This window comes from Malurus melanocephalus, unplaced genomic scaffold (genome assembly GCF_030028575.1).
Source record: "Malurus melanocephalus ecotype Western Australia unplaced genomic scaffold, MMel_1.1 scaffold_616, whole genome shotgun sequence".
NCBI lineage: Eukaryota > Metazoa > Chordata > Aves > Passeriformes > Maluridae > Malurus > Malurus melanocephalus.
In genome coordinates, this window is record NW_026623848.1 from 291,787 (window position 1) to 309,258 (window position 17,472).

General features: G+C 61.7%; 4 protein-coding genes across 5 annotated transcripts in view; 3 read left to right on the top strand and 1 right to left on the bottom strand.

The window, feature by feature from the left end:
* Window positions 1-1,842, top strand: part of SLC38A10 (solute carrier family 38 member 10) — a 29,187-nt gene extending 27,345 nt beyond the window's left edge. Inside the window, exon 16 of the mRNA XM_057383214.1 lies at window positions 89-1,842. Within this exon, the coding sequence (XP_057239197.1) occupies window positions 89-1,233 (1,145 nt within the window). The 3' untranslated portion in view covers window positions 1,234-1,842. The remainder of the gene's footprint in view (window positions 1-88) is intronic.
* Window positions 1,843-2,184: 342 nt separating this feature from the next.
* On the bottom strand, window positions 2,185-3,530 carry NDUFAF8 (NADH:ubiquinone oxidoreductase complex assembly factor 8). The gene is made up of 3 exons (XM_057383216.1): window positions 3,413-3,530; window positions 3,208-3,318; window positions 2,185-3,121 (listed from the first exon to the last, which is right to left on the bottom strand). The coding sequence occupies exons 1-3, from the start codon at window positions 3,491-3,493 to the stop codon at window positions 3,101-3,103; spliced, it is 213 nt and encodes a 70-aa protein (XP_057239199.1). The 5' UTR covers window positions 3,494-3,530; the 3' UTR covers window positions 2,185-3,100.
* Window positions 3,531-3,798: 268 nt separating this feature from the next.
* TEPSIN (TEPSIN adaptor related protein complex 4 accessory protein) lies at window positions 3,799-7,698 on the top strand. 2 transcript variants are annotated; one of them, XM_057383241.1, is made up of 13 exons: window positions 3,799-3,864; window positions 4,085-4,157; window positions 4,377-4,468; window positions 4,561-4,654; window positions 4,774-4,841; window positions 4,938-5,016; window positions 5,125-5,196; window positions 5,339-5,539; window positions 5,634-5,805; window positions 6,026-6,142; window positions 6,268-6,346; window positions 6,427-6,561; window positions 6,830-7,698. In XM_057383241.1, the coding sequence occupies exons 1-13, from the start codon at window positions 3,823-3,825 to the stop codon at window positions 7,277-7,279; spliced, it is 1,674 nt and encodes a 557-aa protein (XP_057239224.1). In that variant the 5' UTR covers window positions 3,799-3,822; the 3' UTR covers window positions 7,280-7,698. The 2 variants fall into 2 exon arrangements, with proteins under 2 accessions (XP_057239224.1, XP_057239225.1); XM_057383242.1 differs by having other exon boundaries at window positions 6,029-6,142; window positions 6,830-7,697.
* A 624-nt stretch (window positions 7,699-8,322) lies between these two features.
* The window catches only part of CEP131 (centrosomal protein 131), a 12,819-nt gene continuing 3,669 nt past the window's right edge, over window positions 8,323-17,472 (top strand). The window contains exons 1-18 of the mRNA XM_057383227.1: window positions 8,323-8,449; window positions 9,799-9,991; window positions 10,628-10,713; window positions 11,466-11,580; window positions 11,687-11,805; window positions 11,908-12,021; window positions 12,115-12,291; window positions 12,462-12,579; window positions 13,419-13,535; window positions 14,153-14,321; window positions 14,453-14,553; window positions 14,663-14,845; window positions 15,178-15,354; window positions 15,449-15,586; window positions 15,863-15,988; window positions 16,068-16,184; window positions 16,961-17,063; window positions 17,318-17,471. Coding sequence (XP_057239210.1) covers window positions 9,821-9,991; window positions 10,628-10,713; window positions 11,466-11,580; window positions 11,687-11,805; window positions 11,908-12,021; window positions 12,115-12,291; window positions 12,462-12,579; window positions 13,419-13,535; window positions 14,153-14,321; window positions 14,453-14,553; window positions 14,663-14,845; window positions 15,178-15,354; window positions 15,449-15,586; window positions 15,863-15,988; window positions 16,068-16,184; window positions 16,961-17,063; window positions 17,318-17,471 — 2,285 coding nt within the window. The 5' untranslated portion in view covers window positions 8,323-8,449; window positions 9,799-9,820. The remainder of the gene's footprint in view (window positions 8,450-9,798; window positions 9,992-10,627; window positions 10,714-11,465; window positions 11,581-11,686; window positions 11,806-11,907; window positions 12,022-12,114; window positions 12,292-12,461; window positions 12,580-13,418; window positions 13,536-14,152; window positions 14,322-14,452; window positions 14,554-14,662; window positions 14,846-15,177; window positions 15,355-15,448; window positions 15,587-15,862; window positions 15,989-16,067; window positions 16,185-16,960; window positions 17,064-17,317; window position 17,472) is intronic.

Consider the following 17,472-nt stretch of genomic DNA (forward strand, 5'->3'; position numbering starts at 1 on the left):
TGCGTGGCCTCACGTCGCACAGAATGTGGTGGCAGGGGAAGGGAATGTTCTGAGTAAACCCTTTTCCCGTGTCGGTTTTGTCCCACAGCAGAAGCACAGCCGGAGCCTGYGGTGCCCCTGTCCAGGAGCAGGGAGGACGAGATCCCCAGAGCCAAGGCAGACACGGCTGGGAGGGCACARAGCAAGGAGCAGCCGGAGCAGCACCTGGGCCAGCAGCTCCCTGACTCCACCAAACAGCACCGGGACGTTGTGGGGAAGCTGGARGAGCCTGGGCACAAGCGGGACATTCCTGTGGCTCCTCCCAAAGAGTGGAAGGTGCCGCTGCAGGAGAATGACAGAGCTGTTAAGGATCCTGCGGAGAACCGGGATCCCCTCCGCGGGGATGCCCAGCACGTTCCAGCAGGCAGAAACCACCTGGAGAAAAAGCCCTTGGCRGAGGATTTGGGAGGAGAACGTGAAGCCAAAGCTGGAAGAGAAGTCCACGAGAAGAAGAATTTCCTGAAAGCCGTGGAAGCAGCTACAGCTCCCATCCAAAGAGAACAGCCGGGGGCTGCCAAAGTTCAGGGAGCAGGAAAGGGTTTGGAAAGAGACTCAGGAACAGACCTTAAAGCCAAAGCTCTGAGTCAGGTGGAGCCCAAGGACCTGGCAGTGGCGCCGGACTCTTCCAGTAACAGGAATGTGGCAGTGAGGGAGCAGCACCCGCGGGAGCGGGAGGCGCGGAGAGGGGCGGAGGCCGAGGGAGGGGGCGGGCAGCAGCGGGACCCGCCTGGCCACGGGCACAGGAAGGAGGAGGATGGCCGGGAAGAGCCGCGGGGCCGGCAGGGCCGCGGGGATGGGGGTCCCTCCAACGGCGCCGACAGGAAACCCGGCCCTGAGGATGCTCCAGCACCGAAATCCGAGAATGGAGCGGCCGCCCCCGGGGATCCGCAGCAGCCGGAGCACGACGTGAAACCCAACCGGGACCTGAAGCTGCAGGGGGGCCTGGACCTGCGCCGCAGGAGACGGGACCTGCTGCCTCCCGACCACGAGGAGGAGGAGGAGGATGGGGAGGAGGAGGAGGTGGCTGCACGGGGGGCCGGGGGCATCCTGATCGGCCTGAACCCCCTTCCCGACGTGAAGGTGAACGACCTGCGGAGCGCGCTGGAGACGCGGCTGAGCCAGGTGGCCGAGGGCGCGCAGCACTTGGTGCGCAGCCGCCACATCCAGCAGGTGGCACAGGACAGGAGCCCGTGACAGCTCCTCAGGGAGGCTGGGGCTCGCCGGTGGGTTTTGGGTCGTTCTCAGGCACGGGGAGGTCTAAACCAGCAGTGCTTTGCTGAACGCAGCGCTCAGATCCACGGGATCTCCTTGGATCCGTGAGCACCATCCTGGGGGCTTCCCCAGCAGCACCCCCAGCGTGTGCCTGCAAGAGGCCGAGGAGGTGGCGACGCTGGAGGTGACATTCCTGCTGTCCCCTGCGTTCCAGAGTTGCCATCCACCTCGGCTCCYTGCCAGGCTGCTCCAAGGACCTTTTCCAGCATCTCATTCATATCAAATTGCCTTCTCCAACCATCYCCCAGCTCCTCACAGAACCGGGAAGGGGCTCCATTGCCCCAGCTGTGCCGAGGGGACCCGRGATCCACACCTCGGGAAGGGTTCACAGAGGAGCTGTGAGCTGAGGACCAGCAGAGCCAATGCTCCAGAGTTGGACTGGGAGCAGAGCCTCGTGTGTTTGGGACACAGTGGTGRTTCAGGAACCTCATTTAGTAGAAAYGCTGCCTTAACAGGGCACAACTCCTGCTGTTGTGCTGCCTCTCTCCCAGGGATGGGGTTCCTCAGCCACACTGGAATCACACAGAKYTCTGCTCCYKCTGCCCTCCCCRGGTGCTCCTCTCTGTGCTCCCCAGCTCCACTTCCTCTCTCCAAAGTGCATTAAGAAGCTCAGCTTCCCCGACCCTTCCCAACCCAGTTTGATTTTTCTGAGTGATTAGTTTGGGAACAAACGTGGCAGAGCCAGGTGGATGCAGGGGCTCGGCTCATGCACACCTACCTCTTCCTGTGTTCCATCTGCTCTTCCCAGCTCCCCCTGCCCTGTTCTGCATCCAGACAGATCCCTGCTCTCTGSAAATTTGGTGAGGAAGAGCTTCCCCAAAAGCTCTGTATTGTTTCAGGCTCCCAGTGATTCATCCCTTGGGTTTTTTTGGGTTTTGCATTTTTACATCCTGACCTGCGAATGTATGGAATCCAATCCCAAAGCTCTCCCTCCACCAGCTGAGAATTCCCAGCTGAAGCCCTCAGACCTCATCACTGTGGTAGGTTTTATATCCTGATCTCCAAATGTCTTTGGTGACCTGAGTCTGTGTCCAGTGGGACCCTGCAGAGCTGGGATGGGGTGGGACTGTCCCTGCCCGGTGCTCCCAGGATGTCACAACCCAGAGCCACAGGGAAACAACCTTGGGAGTCCTTTGGGAAGACCCCTCGGAACGCTGTGGCCTTAAACCCCCTGAACCCCCCATCCCCACGAGCTTCTCCATTAACGCTGTCGTCAAGCACAAGCAGCACAGCCCCGGGAGCCCTGGAGCTGCTCCGAGGGGCAGGGATGGGCTCTGAGCACGGCCCCAGGTCTGCCCTGGGGAGATGGATCCGGGCTGTGGCACCAACCAGCCTTCCTGGAGAGGGATCTGGATCAGCTCCTTCATCCCCTTTGCTGCCTTGGTCAGACCCGCCTGTTTGTTGTTCTCTGTGTGAACATAAGGGACCAAAGATGCTCCTGACATTCCTGCTCCTGGGAATGGCGTGGGCACCCCACACTGGGCTGGAAGCCGGTGCCTTGTCTCGCCGGGAACGGCTCCCCAGGGGCGGGTGGAATGCTGAGAGGGAGAGCCCGGAGCGCGGGCTGAGCCCATCAATAAAATAAGCTGAAGCATTTTCATTTGAATTCTTTCATTTGTAATAAATAAAAATAGATCTGTGACCTTCACCCAGCCTGGGACTGCTCCTCCTTTGGGCTGGGGAGAAGGTGRCAGCTCGGACTCCGAGGGGACTATGTCATTTGAAGACAAACGGTTGTTTTGAGGGTTTTATTCCCTCCGAACGTCTCCCGGCGGGGGCAGCTCCTGGGTCACTTTGGCGTCGTCTTTGCCTGCAAAGAGTCGCGGTCAGGATGGACCGAGGCCGCCCCCCTCCGCCGGCACCAGGATGGGATCTGGGACGGGGACAGAGACGTACCGCCCGGGCGAAGCATTCCCGCAGCGCCTGGAACTCCTCCAAGCAAGTGTCCCGCCGCAGCTCCGCCGGTCCGGCCGCCGCCGCCGCCACGCACCGCCCGTAGGCCGCGGCCTGCGGGAAYCACACGGGACGGGAGCGATGGCCACCGGGACCCGCCCACCCCGGAGCCGACCCCCGCAGCCCTCCTGCAACCCCCCGGCCCCACCTGGTCCCCGCACGCCGCCAGCGCTGCCGGGAAGCGCCGCAATCGCGCCCGCGCCCGCAGCCACACACCGCGGCCCGACATCGCCTCAGCGCACGGGCGCCGCCATGCCGCCGGAGCGCTCACCCCACCCTCACACACCGCGCCCTCCTATTGGACACCGCACCCCAAAATAAACCCCTTCTGATTGGTGGCTCCGGCGCGGGTGGCTCTGATTGGTGAAAATGCTCGTGTTTACTTCCCGCCTCCCTCTGGCGTCAATCYCACGAGGTTCTTCCGCCCGGAGCCCCGCTGTTCTCGCCGGTGATTGGTTGAGCCGCAGAGATTCGCTCTCTGATTGGTGGAAAACAACTTCCGGGCGGTGGTTCCCTGACGCCGCCTCAGGGCCGGGCAGGGCCGGTGCTGGCAGTGTCATGGCGGCGCCGCTGCGGGACCGGCTGAGTTTCCTGAGCCGGGTACGGAGCGGGGTTTTGGGGGGCCGGGAGGGGAGTGGGGCTGCCGGGGACGTGGGGTCACTGCCCACCCGCGACGCCATCGCTGCACGCCCCTCTCGCTTCTACAGCGGCCTCACACAGCCCTGACGGGGCCGGGCCTGCCCCGGGGCTTCGGTCCAGTCCCCAGCACCGGGGGCCGGGTCGGGTCCGGCCCCTCTCACGCCGCCCCCTCCTCCTGCAGCTGCCGGTGTTGCTGAGGGGCACGGCCGACGACGATACTCCCTGCCCCGGGTACCTGTTCGAGGAGATCGCCAGTATCCTTCGGGGAGCCGCGGGGAGCCGCGGGCACGGGGGGTTCCCGGGACAAGGCGGGGGTCTCCGGGGCTGCTCCAGGCCGCGGTGGGTGTTGGAGACCCTCGGGGCTGGGTGGGGGCAGCCGGGGGGCTGTGGGCTTTGGCTGGGACCCTGTGGAGAGGCTGAATTCCGGCACTCTGATCGCTCCGATCCCGGCTGGATCCTTGACCCGTCCCCAGAGATCTCCCACGAGTCCCCCGGGAGCAGCCAGTGCCTGCTGGAGCATCTCCTGACACGGCTGCAGAGCAGCTCCTGCCACGTCAAGTTGAAGGTGGGTCAGTGTTGGGAGCAGGGTGGGTGATGGGATGGAACCCCCTGGCTCCAGYGGGGACAGCTGTGACCTGTCCTTGTCCCCCGAGCCAGGTGCTGAAGATCCTGCTGCACACCTGCTCCCAGGGCTCCCCTCAGTTCGTGCTGCAGCTGAAGAGGAACGCCAGCTTCATCCGGGAGGCAGCAGGTAATGGGCTGGGGGGACACAGGGGGCAGAGGGGCCCCTCCTGCTGCAGGGGCTGTGCCAGGAGCAGGGTCCTGCCCCWCCTGGGAGCATCCCCCACCCTCCCMTTTGTGTGTCTGCAGTGTTCTCTGGGCCCCCAGACCCCCTCCACGGCAACAGCTTGAACCAGAAGGTGCGGGCGGCCGCACAGGTGGGTGTTGGAGGGACAGGGCAGCCCCCAGCCCGCTCCTCGGGGGTCCCTGGGGTCCCAGCACTGCCCACACTCCTCTCTCTCTCAATCCCACAGGATTTGGCCAGCATTCTGTTCTCGGATGCGCCACTGCCGCAGTCCCCAGCGCTGCCCAACCGGCCCCCAGCCCCTGCTGGTGAGCATGGCCTGCCCGGGATGGAAATTGGGTCAGGGGGGTGGGGAACAGCAGGAAAGGGGAGCCCTGAGTGCCCAGGCTCCCTGTGACATTGCTGTGCCTCCCCAGGGATGGGCTCCAGCCCCACCCCCTGTGGTGTCCTGCAGGGATTCGGCTTCAGCAGTGACAGAAGCAGCTCCGGTGAGTCCTGGCAGGGCCATGGGGGTCACTTTGTGCCTCATCCTCTGAGCTCCCCGAGTTCCCTCCCGTGCTGTTCCCAGTGCTGAGGTGATCCCGGTGGGGCTGGGCTCCCCGGGCTCTGCCCACAGCCCCKCTCTGGCAGCTTCCACAGGCGAGGCCCTGCTGAGCAGCCTCCAGCGAGCAGCCGAGGCTGTGGCCCAGGCTGTGCTCCCGGCGCCAGGAGGGCCCCCCCGGCTGCACGGGGAGCTCCCCGAGGACACCTACGAGCCCGTCCGAGCCCCGTCCCCCGCCAGCAGCCCGGCCCTGCCGCCCCCGGCTCCTCCCGCRCCGCGCCCATCCCGAGGTGGGTCCTGTCAGAGCAGCTGGACATCTGGGGGGTGTTCCCCACCTGTCTGGGGGTGTTTGGGGACTGCAGCTCCACACCACTGTCCCCACAGTGAGCCACCAGCCGGGSCAGCCCGGGGGCGGCTGGGAGGAGGCGGACAGCGGGCACAGCTCCCGGGAATCCTCGCAGGGCAACGAGCGGAGCCGCACCTCGGACTCGGGCAGCAAATCGGGCAGTGACAGCCGCTCCGGGGCCAGCCGGGAGCTGAGCCACGGGGCTGACAGGTGAGAGGGGCTCCCCTGCCCTGGGAGTGTCCAAGGTGCTGCCAGGAGGGATGCCCTTGTTCCCCACACCGTTAATCCAGAGTGCCCCTGGCGTTGCCGGCTCTGCTCCTCCTGGGGTGTTTGTCTGTCCAGCCATGGGTGGGCTGAGCTCCTCGGAGTGAGGGTCCCTGTCTGTCACGGGGCAGCACATGGCTTCTGTCCCCATGAGGTGTGTCCCCAGCAGGGTGGATGCTGACAGCCCCGGGGACTGCCGGAGGGAGCTGAGCCTGGTGTCAGGACTGACACGTGGGGCCAGGGTCTTCCTCACCAGGGAGGAAGCTCAGCACTTCCTCAAGGAGTAAGTGTTGGAGGGGGGCACTCCCTGGGGCTGTGGGGGCTGCTGGAGCCCTTCCCTGGCTGTCTGGGCCCAGATCCCAGCATGGGAGGGGGCTGTGGACAGCCGTGACCCCCATCCCTGTGCAGATGTGGGCTCCTCAACTGCGAGGTGGTGCTGGAGCTGCTGGGCCGGGCGCTGGAGGATCCCAGTGACAGCGTCCGCATGGTGAGCACGGGGGGCTGCCCTGAGAGGTCTGGGGTGTGTTTGGGGCCTGCCTGGCTCAGCCACGCTCCCCTTTCTCGCAGAGGTCCATGTGTGCCATCTCTGCCCTCGGCTGCTCTGACCTGCTCTCCCCGGAGCAGATCTTTGCCGTGACCCGGCAGCGCCTGCAGCACCTGAGCCAAGGCAGCCCCGGGCCCGTGGCCAACCGAGCAACCAAGGTGACTCTGGGAACATCCCTGTGCCCAATCCCCGGGGCAGGATTGGTGGCCCTTGGGGACACACAGCTCCTGGGAATGGCTCCATGCATGTCCCAGATGGGTGGGATTGGCTGCCTTTCCCAGGAGCAGCAAGCCTGGGCAAGGTGATGCTCCCCCTGAGCCCTGGGAGGGGACACTGGGGACAGTCCCTGTGCCTGGGGACAGCTGCCAGGGCTGAGCCCTTTTCCCTGATGCCACTCTCACTCCGCCCATCCCGCTCCTGTCMCAGATGCTGCGGCAGTTCGAGGCGCTGTGCCGGGCCCAGCCCTCCCCGAGAGCCCCTCGCCCACCCTCAGCCCCCTCAGCGGGCTCAGCCAGGGACCTGCTCATGGACATCCCAGCGCTGCCCAGCGAGAGCTTCCTGACCCCGCTGAGCCCGGCCCCGACCCCCGCAGCCCCCRGTGAGGAGCCGGGGGTGGGATTGGAGCCCCCCAGGCAGCCCGGRGCCGCGGTGCCAGCCTGTCCCTGCGAGCAGGACGGGGACAGCAGGCTGGCAGGGGACACGGCAGCCCCCAGCCTGTCCCTGTTCGCCGGCATGGAGCTGGTGGCCCGTCCTGGGGCCGTGCTCCGGCCACACTCGCCACCAGCAGAGCCACGGACACCGGCCCAGCCCAAAGATGGGGGCACAGACACGGAGGGGACCCGGCAGCCATCGGCCTTCGCCTTCCTCAACATGTAGCTGCTGTCAGGCCCCGGGGGCTGYGGGGGCTGTGCCTCCCCTCCCTGCGGGGCCTGGGCTGTCCTGATGGGAAACACGGCCGGTGAAATGGCCACAAGGCTTCCATCAGGTGATGATGTCCCTGTCGCTGTCCGTGGGGCAGAGGGGCACGGCTCCTTGCTCCTCTTAGCTGGACAGGGCTGTGGGACCGGCTGGGACTGAGCTGGGGGTGCTTTGGGGACCCCAGCATGGCCATGGGTGCTCTGGGTGGTCCCAGCTCCAGCCAGGCTTTACGGGAGTTGGGGTGGGARAAGGTGCCGTCCCCCTGGGGCCGGGACCCACCAATAAATCCCACTCGGGTCTGGGAATGTGTGACTTCTTCCTTCGCCGCTGATGGAGCCTGGCCTCACATTCTTCCATAGTCCCATGGCCCCTCAAAAGCCCTGCCCCATTGTTCTCCCCCACCCATAGTATCCTCATACTTCCCTCCTCTTTCCTGCAACTCACCGCTTGCCCTGGAAGCCCACAATTTCTCCACTTTTTCCCATGGCTCCCCAATAACCCCATGACGCCTCCTGCCCCATAGTTCCCCCTGTCCATCCCCTGTCCCCCAATAGCCCCATGACTCCCCCATTCTCCTCATGGTTCCCCCCAGTCAGATCCCCAATATCCCCACTCAGGTTCCCAGTATCCCCACTTTCTCCCCAATATCCCCACTCAGATCCCCAATATCCCCCCTTTTTCCCCAAATCCCCCCTTTCTCCCCAATATCCCCAATTTCTCCCCAATATCCCCATGTCTCCCCCCCGCCCACGTGGGCCAGGCCCCGCCCCTTTCCTCCCCTTCCTAGGCCACGCCCACCGCCTGTCGTCCCATTGGTTCATTCCCGCTAAACCCCGCCCCCACGCCCTGCCGCGCCCCCTCCCGTCCCGCCTTATTCCCGCCCCCTTTTCTCCTCCTCAGCCAATCGCGTCCCTTCCTCCKCCCTCTSCTCCCTTCCCATTGGCCGCTSGCCGCCAGCCCCGCCCAATGGGCGTGTCCGGAGCGCGGCCGTAGGTGAGGGGATGGGGGCGTTTAATGGCGGCTGAGGGGCGGCCCCGGAGCGCAGGGGGTTCCGGGGAGAGCTGGGACACACACAGGGCTTCATTGCCGGCATCGCCYCCGGAGCGAGTGGGGCTCACCCGCCTGTGGGTGCGTGGGGCCCATTACCGTGATCGTGGGGGATTGGGGTCTGGGGGATCGGGGCTTGGAGGGTTTGGGGTCTGGGCTGGGGTCTGCGGGGATTGGGAGCTGAGGGGTCCTGGAGGGATCTGGGTCATGAGGGGCTTGAGGCCTGGGGATGTGGGCTGAGGTCATTGGGGGCTTGGGGCTGGGTGTTGTGGGGATCCTAAGGAGTGTTCTGGGTCTTGGGGGTCGTGGGGAATTGGGGTTGGGTGTCCTGTGCCTCCTGGTAAAGGCCTGGGCCTTGTGGAGTTGAGCCTTTGGAGCTGCGTGTCTGGGACTTGGGGGGCTTGGGATCTGGGGATGGGTGTTTGGGGGCATCTGGGCACTGAGGGCTTGGGCTTGGACCTGTGGCTGAGGTCCTGGGCCTTGGGAGGGAGGGAATTTGGGGGATCTGGGGTTTGGAAGCTTAGAAGGATAGGTGTGGGTCCTGGGTAATCCTGAGGGGCTCAGTGATTTGGGGCCAGGGCTTGCCTCTGGGTCATAAGGGGRATGGGGAGCTTGGGGTGTGGGGGTTCAGAGCTGGGGAGTCTGAGCTTTAGGGATTTGAGGGGTTGGGGCTCACGGTGCTGTGCTGGGCTCCTGTTTCCTGAGCMCAGCGGTTTCCATGAGAGCTGTTTGTTTCCCCGCGCTGTGGAGCCCGAGGCATTGCCAAGAGCTGAAGCCAGGGCTGCCAGGGGAGAGGGTTTAGAAGCAGAAATAAAGAAATAAAGTGATGTGGTCTTTTACTGGGGACAGTGGTGACTCCTGGCTCAGCACTGGGGCTGGGGGAATGCAGAGGGGAAAAGGTGGGAATGTGCTGCCCTGAGCTGGGGGCAGGGGCCCGTCCTGTGCTCCCTGAGAGGGAACAGACACTTCCAAACAGAAAMGTGGCAGGGTCTGGGAGCTTAGCAGGGGGAAGGATCCCTTGGGAGCTGCCCAGGTGGTTCTTCAGCATCCCAGCCCRATGTGGGATGTGGGGTGAGCTGAACATCTGTTCATCACACATCAGGGCTGTGTGATGGAGCAGCCATGGACTGTGAGCACTGAAAGAGCCCAGGATGGGGAGCAGGCCTTTTGCCTTCCTTTAGTCCTGTGCTGGAATCCCAGCCCATAAATGGGTCACGGACAGGCAGAGTGCTGGATGAAAGCAGTGAGGAGTTCACCTGGAGCCTCTCCAGGGCTGTGCTCGGGGTTATTTGCCGTGTGGCTCTTTGCAGGAAGGTTTTGTCCATGTGGAAGSAGTTCCAGCTCTGTGAGCTGTGTTTGCAGGAGCCAGAGCATCTCCTTCCGATGCTGGATGCTCCATACCTTCCCCTCTCTCTGCGCTGTGCTTCCAGGGCCCCTTCCTTCTGCTCCAACATGAAGAGCACCCGGAGCTGCTGCTCTGTCCAGAGCTCTGACGTTGCAGATCTGTTCCTGACGGGGCTCCCGRTGCCGGTGTCGCGCCGCCCCGGCAGCGCCTCTCCTGCCAAGCTCATGGCGCGCTCCGTGTCCGTGGCTGCTGATGGCAAAGCCAAGAGGAACGCTCCGGTGAGCCCGTGTGCCTCCCCTCTCCTGTGCCAGGGCCTGGGAAGGTGCCTGGGTTATGGGATGGCTCCGTGCATGCCCACATCCCCCTCGCTGTGATCCCCCAGCACCAGCCTGGCTTTGTTCCGGCACCAATCGCCGCTCGTGGTTCTCTGCTCGGTGCAGAAGAGCAAGTAGGGAGTGCCAGGATTCCCTGTTTTCCCTTCRTTGCCCTTCACCTTCCTGCACCAGTTTCCAGCTGGAAACTCCCGATTTCCAGGTGTTTCCTGCTGGCATGTCAGGCCCAGCCTGCTCCTCATGGCGCATGCCTGGTTCCTGCCGCGCCGAGGGCTCCTGAGTGCGGGTTCCACAGAGGGAATGAGCCCCAGGTACTCTCCRGGCTCTGTCAGGATCCAGCAGCACACAGTCTGTGCTCTGTGCTGAGTAATCCCTTGGCAGCACTGCTGTGCCCTTGTTCCCTTTCCTTGTGCAAAGGAACGTGTTCCTGCTGGCTCAGCAGCGCCGGAGCGAGGTGTCATTGCTGCTGCCTCAAGGAGAGCTTGGCAGCTCTGGGATGGTCAGAACTCCGTGTCTGGGCTGGCTGAGGGGGTGGGGGGAGCTCCTGAATGTGGTTGCTGGATTTCTCCTTGCTCTCCACAGGAAGATGCGGGATCCCGGGCCATGAACAACCTGCGCAGGTCCAACAGCACCACCCAGGTGAACCAGCGGGTGAACAGCTCACACAGGTACAGCTCCAGCTGGACAYGTGTCCATCTGTCCTGGGGATGGCTCTGGGAACACCCCAGCCACATATCCAACCTYCCTGGGTCCTGTGGGTGAACAGGAACCTTTCCAAAATTTGCTCTGAGCTCTATCATGCACATCAGTTAAAATCTGACCCAGATCTGGGGCATTGTTTGGTGAGGAGGTCTCCAGTTTAGAGTTTCATGGAATCACAGAATGGCCTGGGTTGGAAGGGACCTCAAAGTCCATATTAGGGATACCTTTCCCTAGACCAGGTTGCTCCAGGCCCTGTCCAACCTGGCCTGGGACATTTGTGTGTCAGAGTAGTGCCCAACTTCTGTGGGCAACTTGTGCCAGGGCATCACCACCCACACAAGGAAGAATTTCTGTTTGGGGAAATGGAGTGTATTTTTGTGGCTGTCACAAAAAAACATTCCATTTATTTCAACAGCCCCTCAGGGACCCTCCAGGCTGTGTGAGGAGACAAAAGTTCTCTGTTCCTAGTGCCCTCTGAGTTGGGATTTTCCATTCTCCTGTTGGTCTGTGCCTGTCCCTCTCTCCACATACCACCCTGGAACCCAGGAGCTTTGTGTCATTTGTGGATTTTGTGGCCATGTAACAATTCTCCAGCCTCTTTCTCCCCTGTGTCACATGGGAGTATCCAAATGCCCTGCATGGCCAGAGCGTGTCCTGTGGCTGAGTTATCCCACAACCCCTGTTCTGTCCTCTCTGCCTTCCCTGTGTCTGGCTAAAGCTCAGAGCAGACTGGAGACTTCCTGGCCTTCTTTGAGAGCGGTCCAGGAGGAAGGAAGAAACTGGCAACTCTGAGCAAAACATCCCCAGAAAAGAAAACCACRTGGAATATCCTGGTGAGGATGGCGGGCTCTGGGAGTGGGTGGGCCATGTTGGCTCTGTGCTCCTGGTGGGGTTTGAGGGGTGGGTTTGGTGCCCTTATCCCTGCTGAATCTGTGGCAGGATGACCAGCCCCGGGCATTCCCAGGCCCCTCTGGCTCSCCTGGCATCGAGCCACCCGTGGGCATGAGGAGGAAGGAAGCCACCGTKCTCCTGGCTGCCAACTTCACTGCCAACAACAGGTAGGATGGGGTCCAGAGGCCAGGAGTGGGAGGAACTGCACAGAGAAAACACCTTGAGAGGGGAAGGTGCTGCTCCTGACACTTCTGYTCCCTCCACACAAGGAGCAACAAGGGTGCGATGGGCAACTGCGTCACCACCATGGTGCACAACAACTAYTCCACTGCTGAGAAGGGTCCCGCTCCCAAGAGCTCCAACCAGGCTCCCAGCTCCCTCAAGTGAGTGTGGGGGGTCCTGGCTCTGTGGCTGGGCTGGCCCCGGGGTCRTGAGTGGCACAGGACAGGGCTGAGTGGCTTCGTCTTCTGTCGCAGCAACGTCGTCAAAGCGACCTCGAATGAGGACGGGGAAGGCAGCAGCAGCTTCGTGAAGTCTCAGAAGAATTTCTCCAGCAACAACATCATGACCCACAACAACAGCAGTAGCAGCAGCAGCAGCAGCAGCAGCAGCGTTCCCCGGAGGAGGGAGGTGACCGAGGAGGAGGCTGAGAGGTGAGGGAAGGGGCAGGAGGAGGTGTGAGGAGCTCCAGGGGAGCTTGTTCTTGTCCTGTGGGATTTCCCACTGGGGAAGGGTCTCTCTCAGTKCACCTGCAGGTCCTGGTGCTGTGGGGAAGCCTCCTGTGCTGTGCTGCACCTGCTGACCCTCGCTCTTGTCCCCCCAGGTTCATCCAGCAGGTGAACCTGGCTGCTGTCACCATCCAGCGCTGGTAYCGGCGCCACTCCCAGCGCCACAGGACAGCAGCAGCGGCTCTGGGGCGCCTGATGGCTGCCAAAAGGGAGGTTGGTCCTGGCCCCTGCTCTGTAGCCCAGACCCTCCAAMATCTGTGTCCCTCTGGCCACGCTGGTGGTGGGATTCAGGTCCCTTCAGTCACCAGACCTGGGCTGTGGGAGTCCAGGGGGCTCTGGTTTTGCATTCAGCTCACGGTCCAGAGGGGCAGGGAGGGTCCTGTTCCCTCAAAGCTGTGCTGGCTGTGTCCAGGGATAGTCTGCCTGGACAGGAGCTGAGGCCCTGTCTCAGGACAGGAGCTGAGGCCTGCTCTCCTGCAGCAGGAGCTGAGGCCCAGGGCTCCAGTTCCTCCAGTTCCCCCAGTTCCCCCAGCCCCCTGACTGGGAGCAGGCAGGCACTGGCAGCAGCAGCAAAAGTCTCCCTGAATTCTGATTGTCTGGGCTGCACTGGTGGCCACRGAGGGGATGCCCCATCTCGGCTCATCCTAATGAATCCCTAATGAGGTGGCTCGTTAGAGTGACGAGGTTTCGCAGCTATTTGTGTTTCTTTGTGTTCAATTATTTATCCCAGTAATGAAAAGCTCCGTGGCTCTTGCGTGTGAGAGTCTATTTTTAAGCCTTGTCTCCTTGGTGGCTGCAGACCCAGATGATGATATAATAATAATAATAATAATAATAATAATAATAATAATAATAATAATAGCAACGAGGATCTAAAGAAAATGAGCTGCTCCAAAGTGGAGCTGTTCCAAGGGCTCTTCACCTGCACAGAGGGGAGGATGGAAAGCCTGGATATGGGGTGACCCAGGTGTGGGTTCCCCTCCCACTCCTCAGTGGTGGCTGGTGGGTGCTGGAGAGCTCTCAGTAACATTTTTAACCCTCTTCTCTGGAAGGAAAGGCAGCAGCGGATTGAGGAGGGGAATATCCTGGATTTGCAGGAGAGGAAGGACGAGGAACGCCGCAAGATCCGGGAGGAGAAGGCACGCCTGGCCCGGCACGCTGCCATCCAGGTAGGGACAGTGAGTGACAGTGGTGACACACGGGCCTGTGTGACACCATTTGCCTCTCTGCATGTCCAGGGCACGGCGWGGGGCAGGATCAGAGCCAGCCTTGCAAATGGAGTGCTCCCTCCGGAGATGGAGGTGCCACAGAGTGGTTTCCTGCTGTGCTCCTGCCAAGCCTTGGCAGCTCRTTCTGAGCCTGTGGAGACAGTGCTGGTTTCCGTGCTGTTCCTAGGAAAATGGTGACCATGTTGAGAGACAGGGACATTCCAAGCTTCTTGGAATGGCTGAGGACGTGCATTCCCTGGAATGGGACCCTCCTCAAGAGCAGGGTCCCTCTGGAGGGGACCTTGGCAGGAAGCAAGGCATCATTGTCACCCTGCTCTTGCAGCTGGTGGTGCAGATGGGGTTGGCACAGGCTGCAGGAGCTGGCAGTAAAGCTGGAGATGTTTTAAACCCCAMATTCTCTTTGCCCTAATTGGAATCATATTCCATAGGGGGTGGGGAATTGGGGGAGATGCAGCAGTGAGCAGCTGGAGAATGCAAAAACACTGCCACAGCCTTGCAAACACAGGCTTGTGCCTTYCCAAAACTTCAGGACACTGATGGCTGCTCTGTCCCTGCAGGAGCTGCACCAGAAAAGGGCCCAAAAGGCCTCAGAGACAAAGAGCTCAGCAGAAGAGCTGGTGCTGGTGAAGGAGAGCAGGAGGGTGCCCAAGAAGAAGCCTGGTGCCAAAGCTGGCTCAGCCAGGAATGTCAGCCCGGCCAGCAGCCTCACCAAAGCCAACAACGCCGGTGAGTCCCTCCAGCACATCCACAAAGCTTTGGGAGCGAGGGGAAGGAGGGGACGAGGAGCTGTTTGCTCTGAGGAGCTGCTTCCCAGGGGCTGGCTGGGGTGAGTGCCTGAGATCAGTCTGYTCCTGCAGAGGCCAATTCCCCCTCGGCAGCCGTGGAGCAGGAAGGAAGTGGCCTGGCAGCCCTTGGCACCGTGCCCTCACAGGACCACGGGGCAGAGGACAAGCTGCAGGTGGGTCTGGCTGTGCCTCCTGGGGGTCCTGGCAGCAGGATGACACGAGAGCMTTCACTGCCTTGTGGGGAGAGCCAGAAAACTCTCACTCTCTCATCTTCTCCCTTAGGATGTGAGCTCCAGGGAGAYGGATAATGAGGACCTGGAGACAGCAGTGACMGCGGGCAGCARGGCCCCGTCCAAGGTCACCCTCAATGACCTGCTGGACACGCTCCGGCTGCTGGAGGAGGAGCCAGAGCTGCTGCCCCCRCCCAAACTCATCAAGAAGGATGGATATGCCTGGATGGACAGGGTGAGCTGAGGGGTGAGGCTGCTGTGTCCATCCTTGGGCAGTGATGGGTGCCTGGTGAGAAACAGGTGGGCACTGCTGGGGAAGGTGGTGGGGAGCAGGTGATGGAGGAGTTTGGAGGTGGTAGAGAAATGGCTTGGTGCATTGAGAGCTCAAACATCTGCAAGGAACAGCAAAACCATGCAAGGGCTGGTGGTGGGACAGGGTTCAGCCCAGRGGATGAGGTTGGTTACTGGGGTTTAATGGGAAAGTGGGGCTCTAGTGATGGAGAGAAGCCAGCACCTCCTCCTGAGCCTTCCCCTGGGTGCCCATTCACCACGGTGAATTCCCAGCAGGAGCCCAGCTCCAATTCCCTGACTGCTGATAATTTGGAGAAGTTTGGGAAGCTGAACCACTCGCCAGGGGTCCCTGAGGACGGGGCTCTGCTCTCAGAGGCCAAGCTCCAAAGCATCATCAGTTTCCTGGATGAGATGGAGAAATCRGAGCAGGAGAGGCCCAGGTCGGCTGCTTCAGCCATGCAGCGGGAGGTGAGTCCAACCCCATCTCCCTGTCCTCATTCCAGGAGCTTCCACCACCTTTTCTTCATATTTTTTTCTGCTGTGGCAGGGTTTCCTTTTGGAAGAGGAGCTGGCTCACGTGGAGCAGGTGTCRGCTGTTGCCACGGAGGTGACGAGCTCCATGATGAGGCTGAAGCTGGAGGTGGAGGAGAAGAAGAGAGCCATCAGCYTGCTGCAGACTGCTCTGGTGTGTCAGCCTCACACGTGGTTCTTGGGGCTCTGMRGCAGGGYTGTCCCTTGATTTCACAGAATCKTGGAATGGTTTGGGTTGGAAGGGACCTTAAAGATCATGTAGTGAGGATGTGGGCTGAGCTCCCATCTCCTCTGTCCTGGGGAAGTTGGATGTTCCTGCTGACAGGGGTGGGAGGTGTGAGCACCAGGGCTTTGCTTTAGCTCTGTCCCTCATTTTCCTGGCCTGATGGTGATTCCCATGTCCTGGCTGTTTGATCCCTGCTCCCYACAGACTCAGCAGAGGGAACTGACTGACCGACACGTCAAACAGACGGAGAAGGAGCTCAGCCACCAGCTCAGGCTGCAGAGGGAGCAGTATGAGGCAGCTATCCAGAGGCACCTGGCCTTCATCGACCAGGTAATGCTCCATCCCAGCTCCTGAAGGCAGAGGCTGAGGTGGCTGCAGCTGCCTGATGCCAGCTCCTCRCCCTGCCCAGCTCCTCGATGACAAGAAGGTGCTGAGCGAGAAGTGTGAGGCCGTGGTGGCAGAGCTGAAACAAGTGGACCACAAGTATGGCCAGAAGATCACCCAGATGCAGGAGCAGCAYGAGCTGGTGAGGGGACAGGGAAGATGGGGGTCCACATGTGTCCTGATGTTGCTCAAACAGGGCCTCTGCCTGGAGCAGTTCAGTCTCTGTCACCTCAGTGGGACCTGGCCACTCCAAGGAGCTCTTCCCTGTGCACAGAAAGTCCCTGTCACCATGGAGCTCTGTCCTGGTTCCCCAAAAGGCTCCTGTTTTCTGCTGCCCAGAYCCAGGAGTGTGGCACTGACCAAGGGACCCCTGCCCAGCTCCACCCTGCCTGTGGCTGTGTGGATCTGCCTCTCCTCCATCGGTCCCCTTCTCTCTCCATCCCCTCCTTTCTTTCTCCCCAGGTCTGGCGCACTTTGGGCCCCTTTTGTGAGGTAAATGTGGTCTTTGCTCTCTTTCATGCCTTGCCCTTTGCTCTCATGCCCTGACCTGCTCTGGCCCCGCTCCAGCCCCTGCCAGAGGGTTTTCTGTGGCAGGGACAGGGAAGGCTGGAGAGGAAAGCACCATTACACAGGGACAGATGGGCTGGCCTGCATGCAGCCCCCAATTCCCTTTCCCTCTCCATCGGTGCTCTCATGTCTAGGCCAGTGAATGCTTTCCCAAGGGTTTTACTCTTTTTTCCCCCATCCTGTTGGATAGAGGAGAAGGCACTGGGGGAGTGTGTGGCCACTTCTCCAGAGCACACCTGGCCAGGGCTGTGCAAGTCATCTGTAGCTTCTCTSCCAACAGCCCAGCTCCCACGCTCCTGTGGCCTATTCTCTCACAGCTTCTATGARGTTTTTCCATCTGCTTCCAAACAGGAGATTAAGAAACTGAAGGAACTCATGAGTGCAACTGAGAAAGTCCGACGGGAGAAGTGGATTGAGGAGAAAACCAAAAARATCAAAGAAATCACTGTGAAAGGTACAGGCAGGCTCCCTCAGTGGCAGCTGGAGCTGGGACGGTGCCGGGGTGGTCCAGGAGAGATTGGGAAGAGCTCCTTGGTGTGGGCAGTGTTTGCTGTCTGTTTTTGGTGGAGCAGATGCCAGAGGGCAAGAAAAGCCCTCTGTGCTCATCCCCTCTTCTTCCCAGCCCCTTTCAGTCCATGTCCACGGGCACCGGGGTGGCATCCAGGCAGCCCTGAGGTGGAGCCGTGACCATCCTTCCCCCTGTGCCAGGGCTGGAGCCGGAGATCCAGAAGCTCATGGCCAAGCACCGTGAGGAGATCCGGCAGCTGAAGCTGCTGCACGAGGCCGAGCTGCTGCAGTCGGACGAGCGGGCGGCCCAGCACTACGGGCGGCAGGCACAGGAGCTGCGGGGGCTGCTGGAGCGG

Coding starts and splice junctions, on each gene's coding strand:
- NDUFAF8 (XM_057383216.1), bottom strand. CDS start 3,493: ATGTCGGGCCGCGGTGTGTGGCTGCGGGCGCGGGCGCGATTGCGGCGC. Junction 3,122..3,207: donor GGGAATGCTTCGCCCGGGCG/GTACGTCTCTGT, acceptor GACTCTTTGCAG/GCAAAGACGACGCCAAAGTG.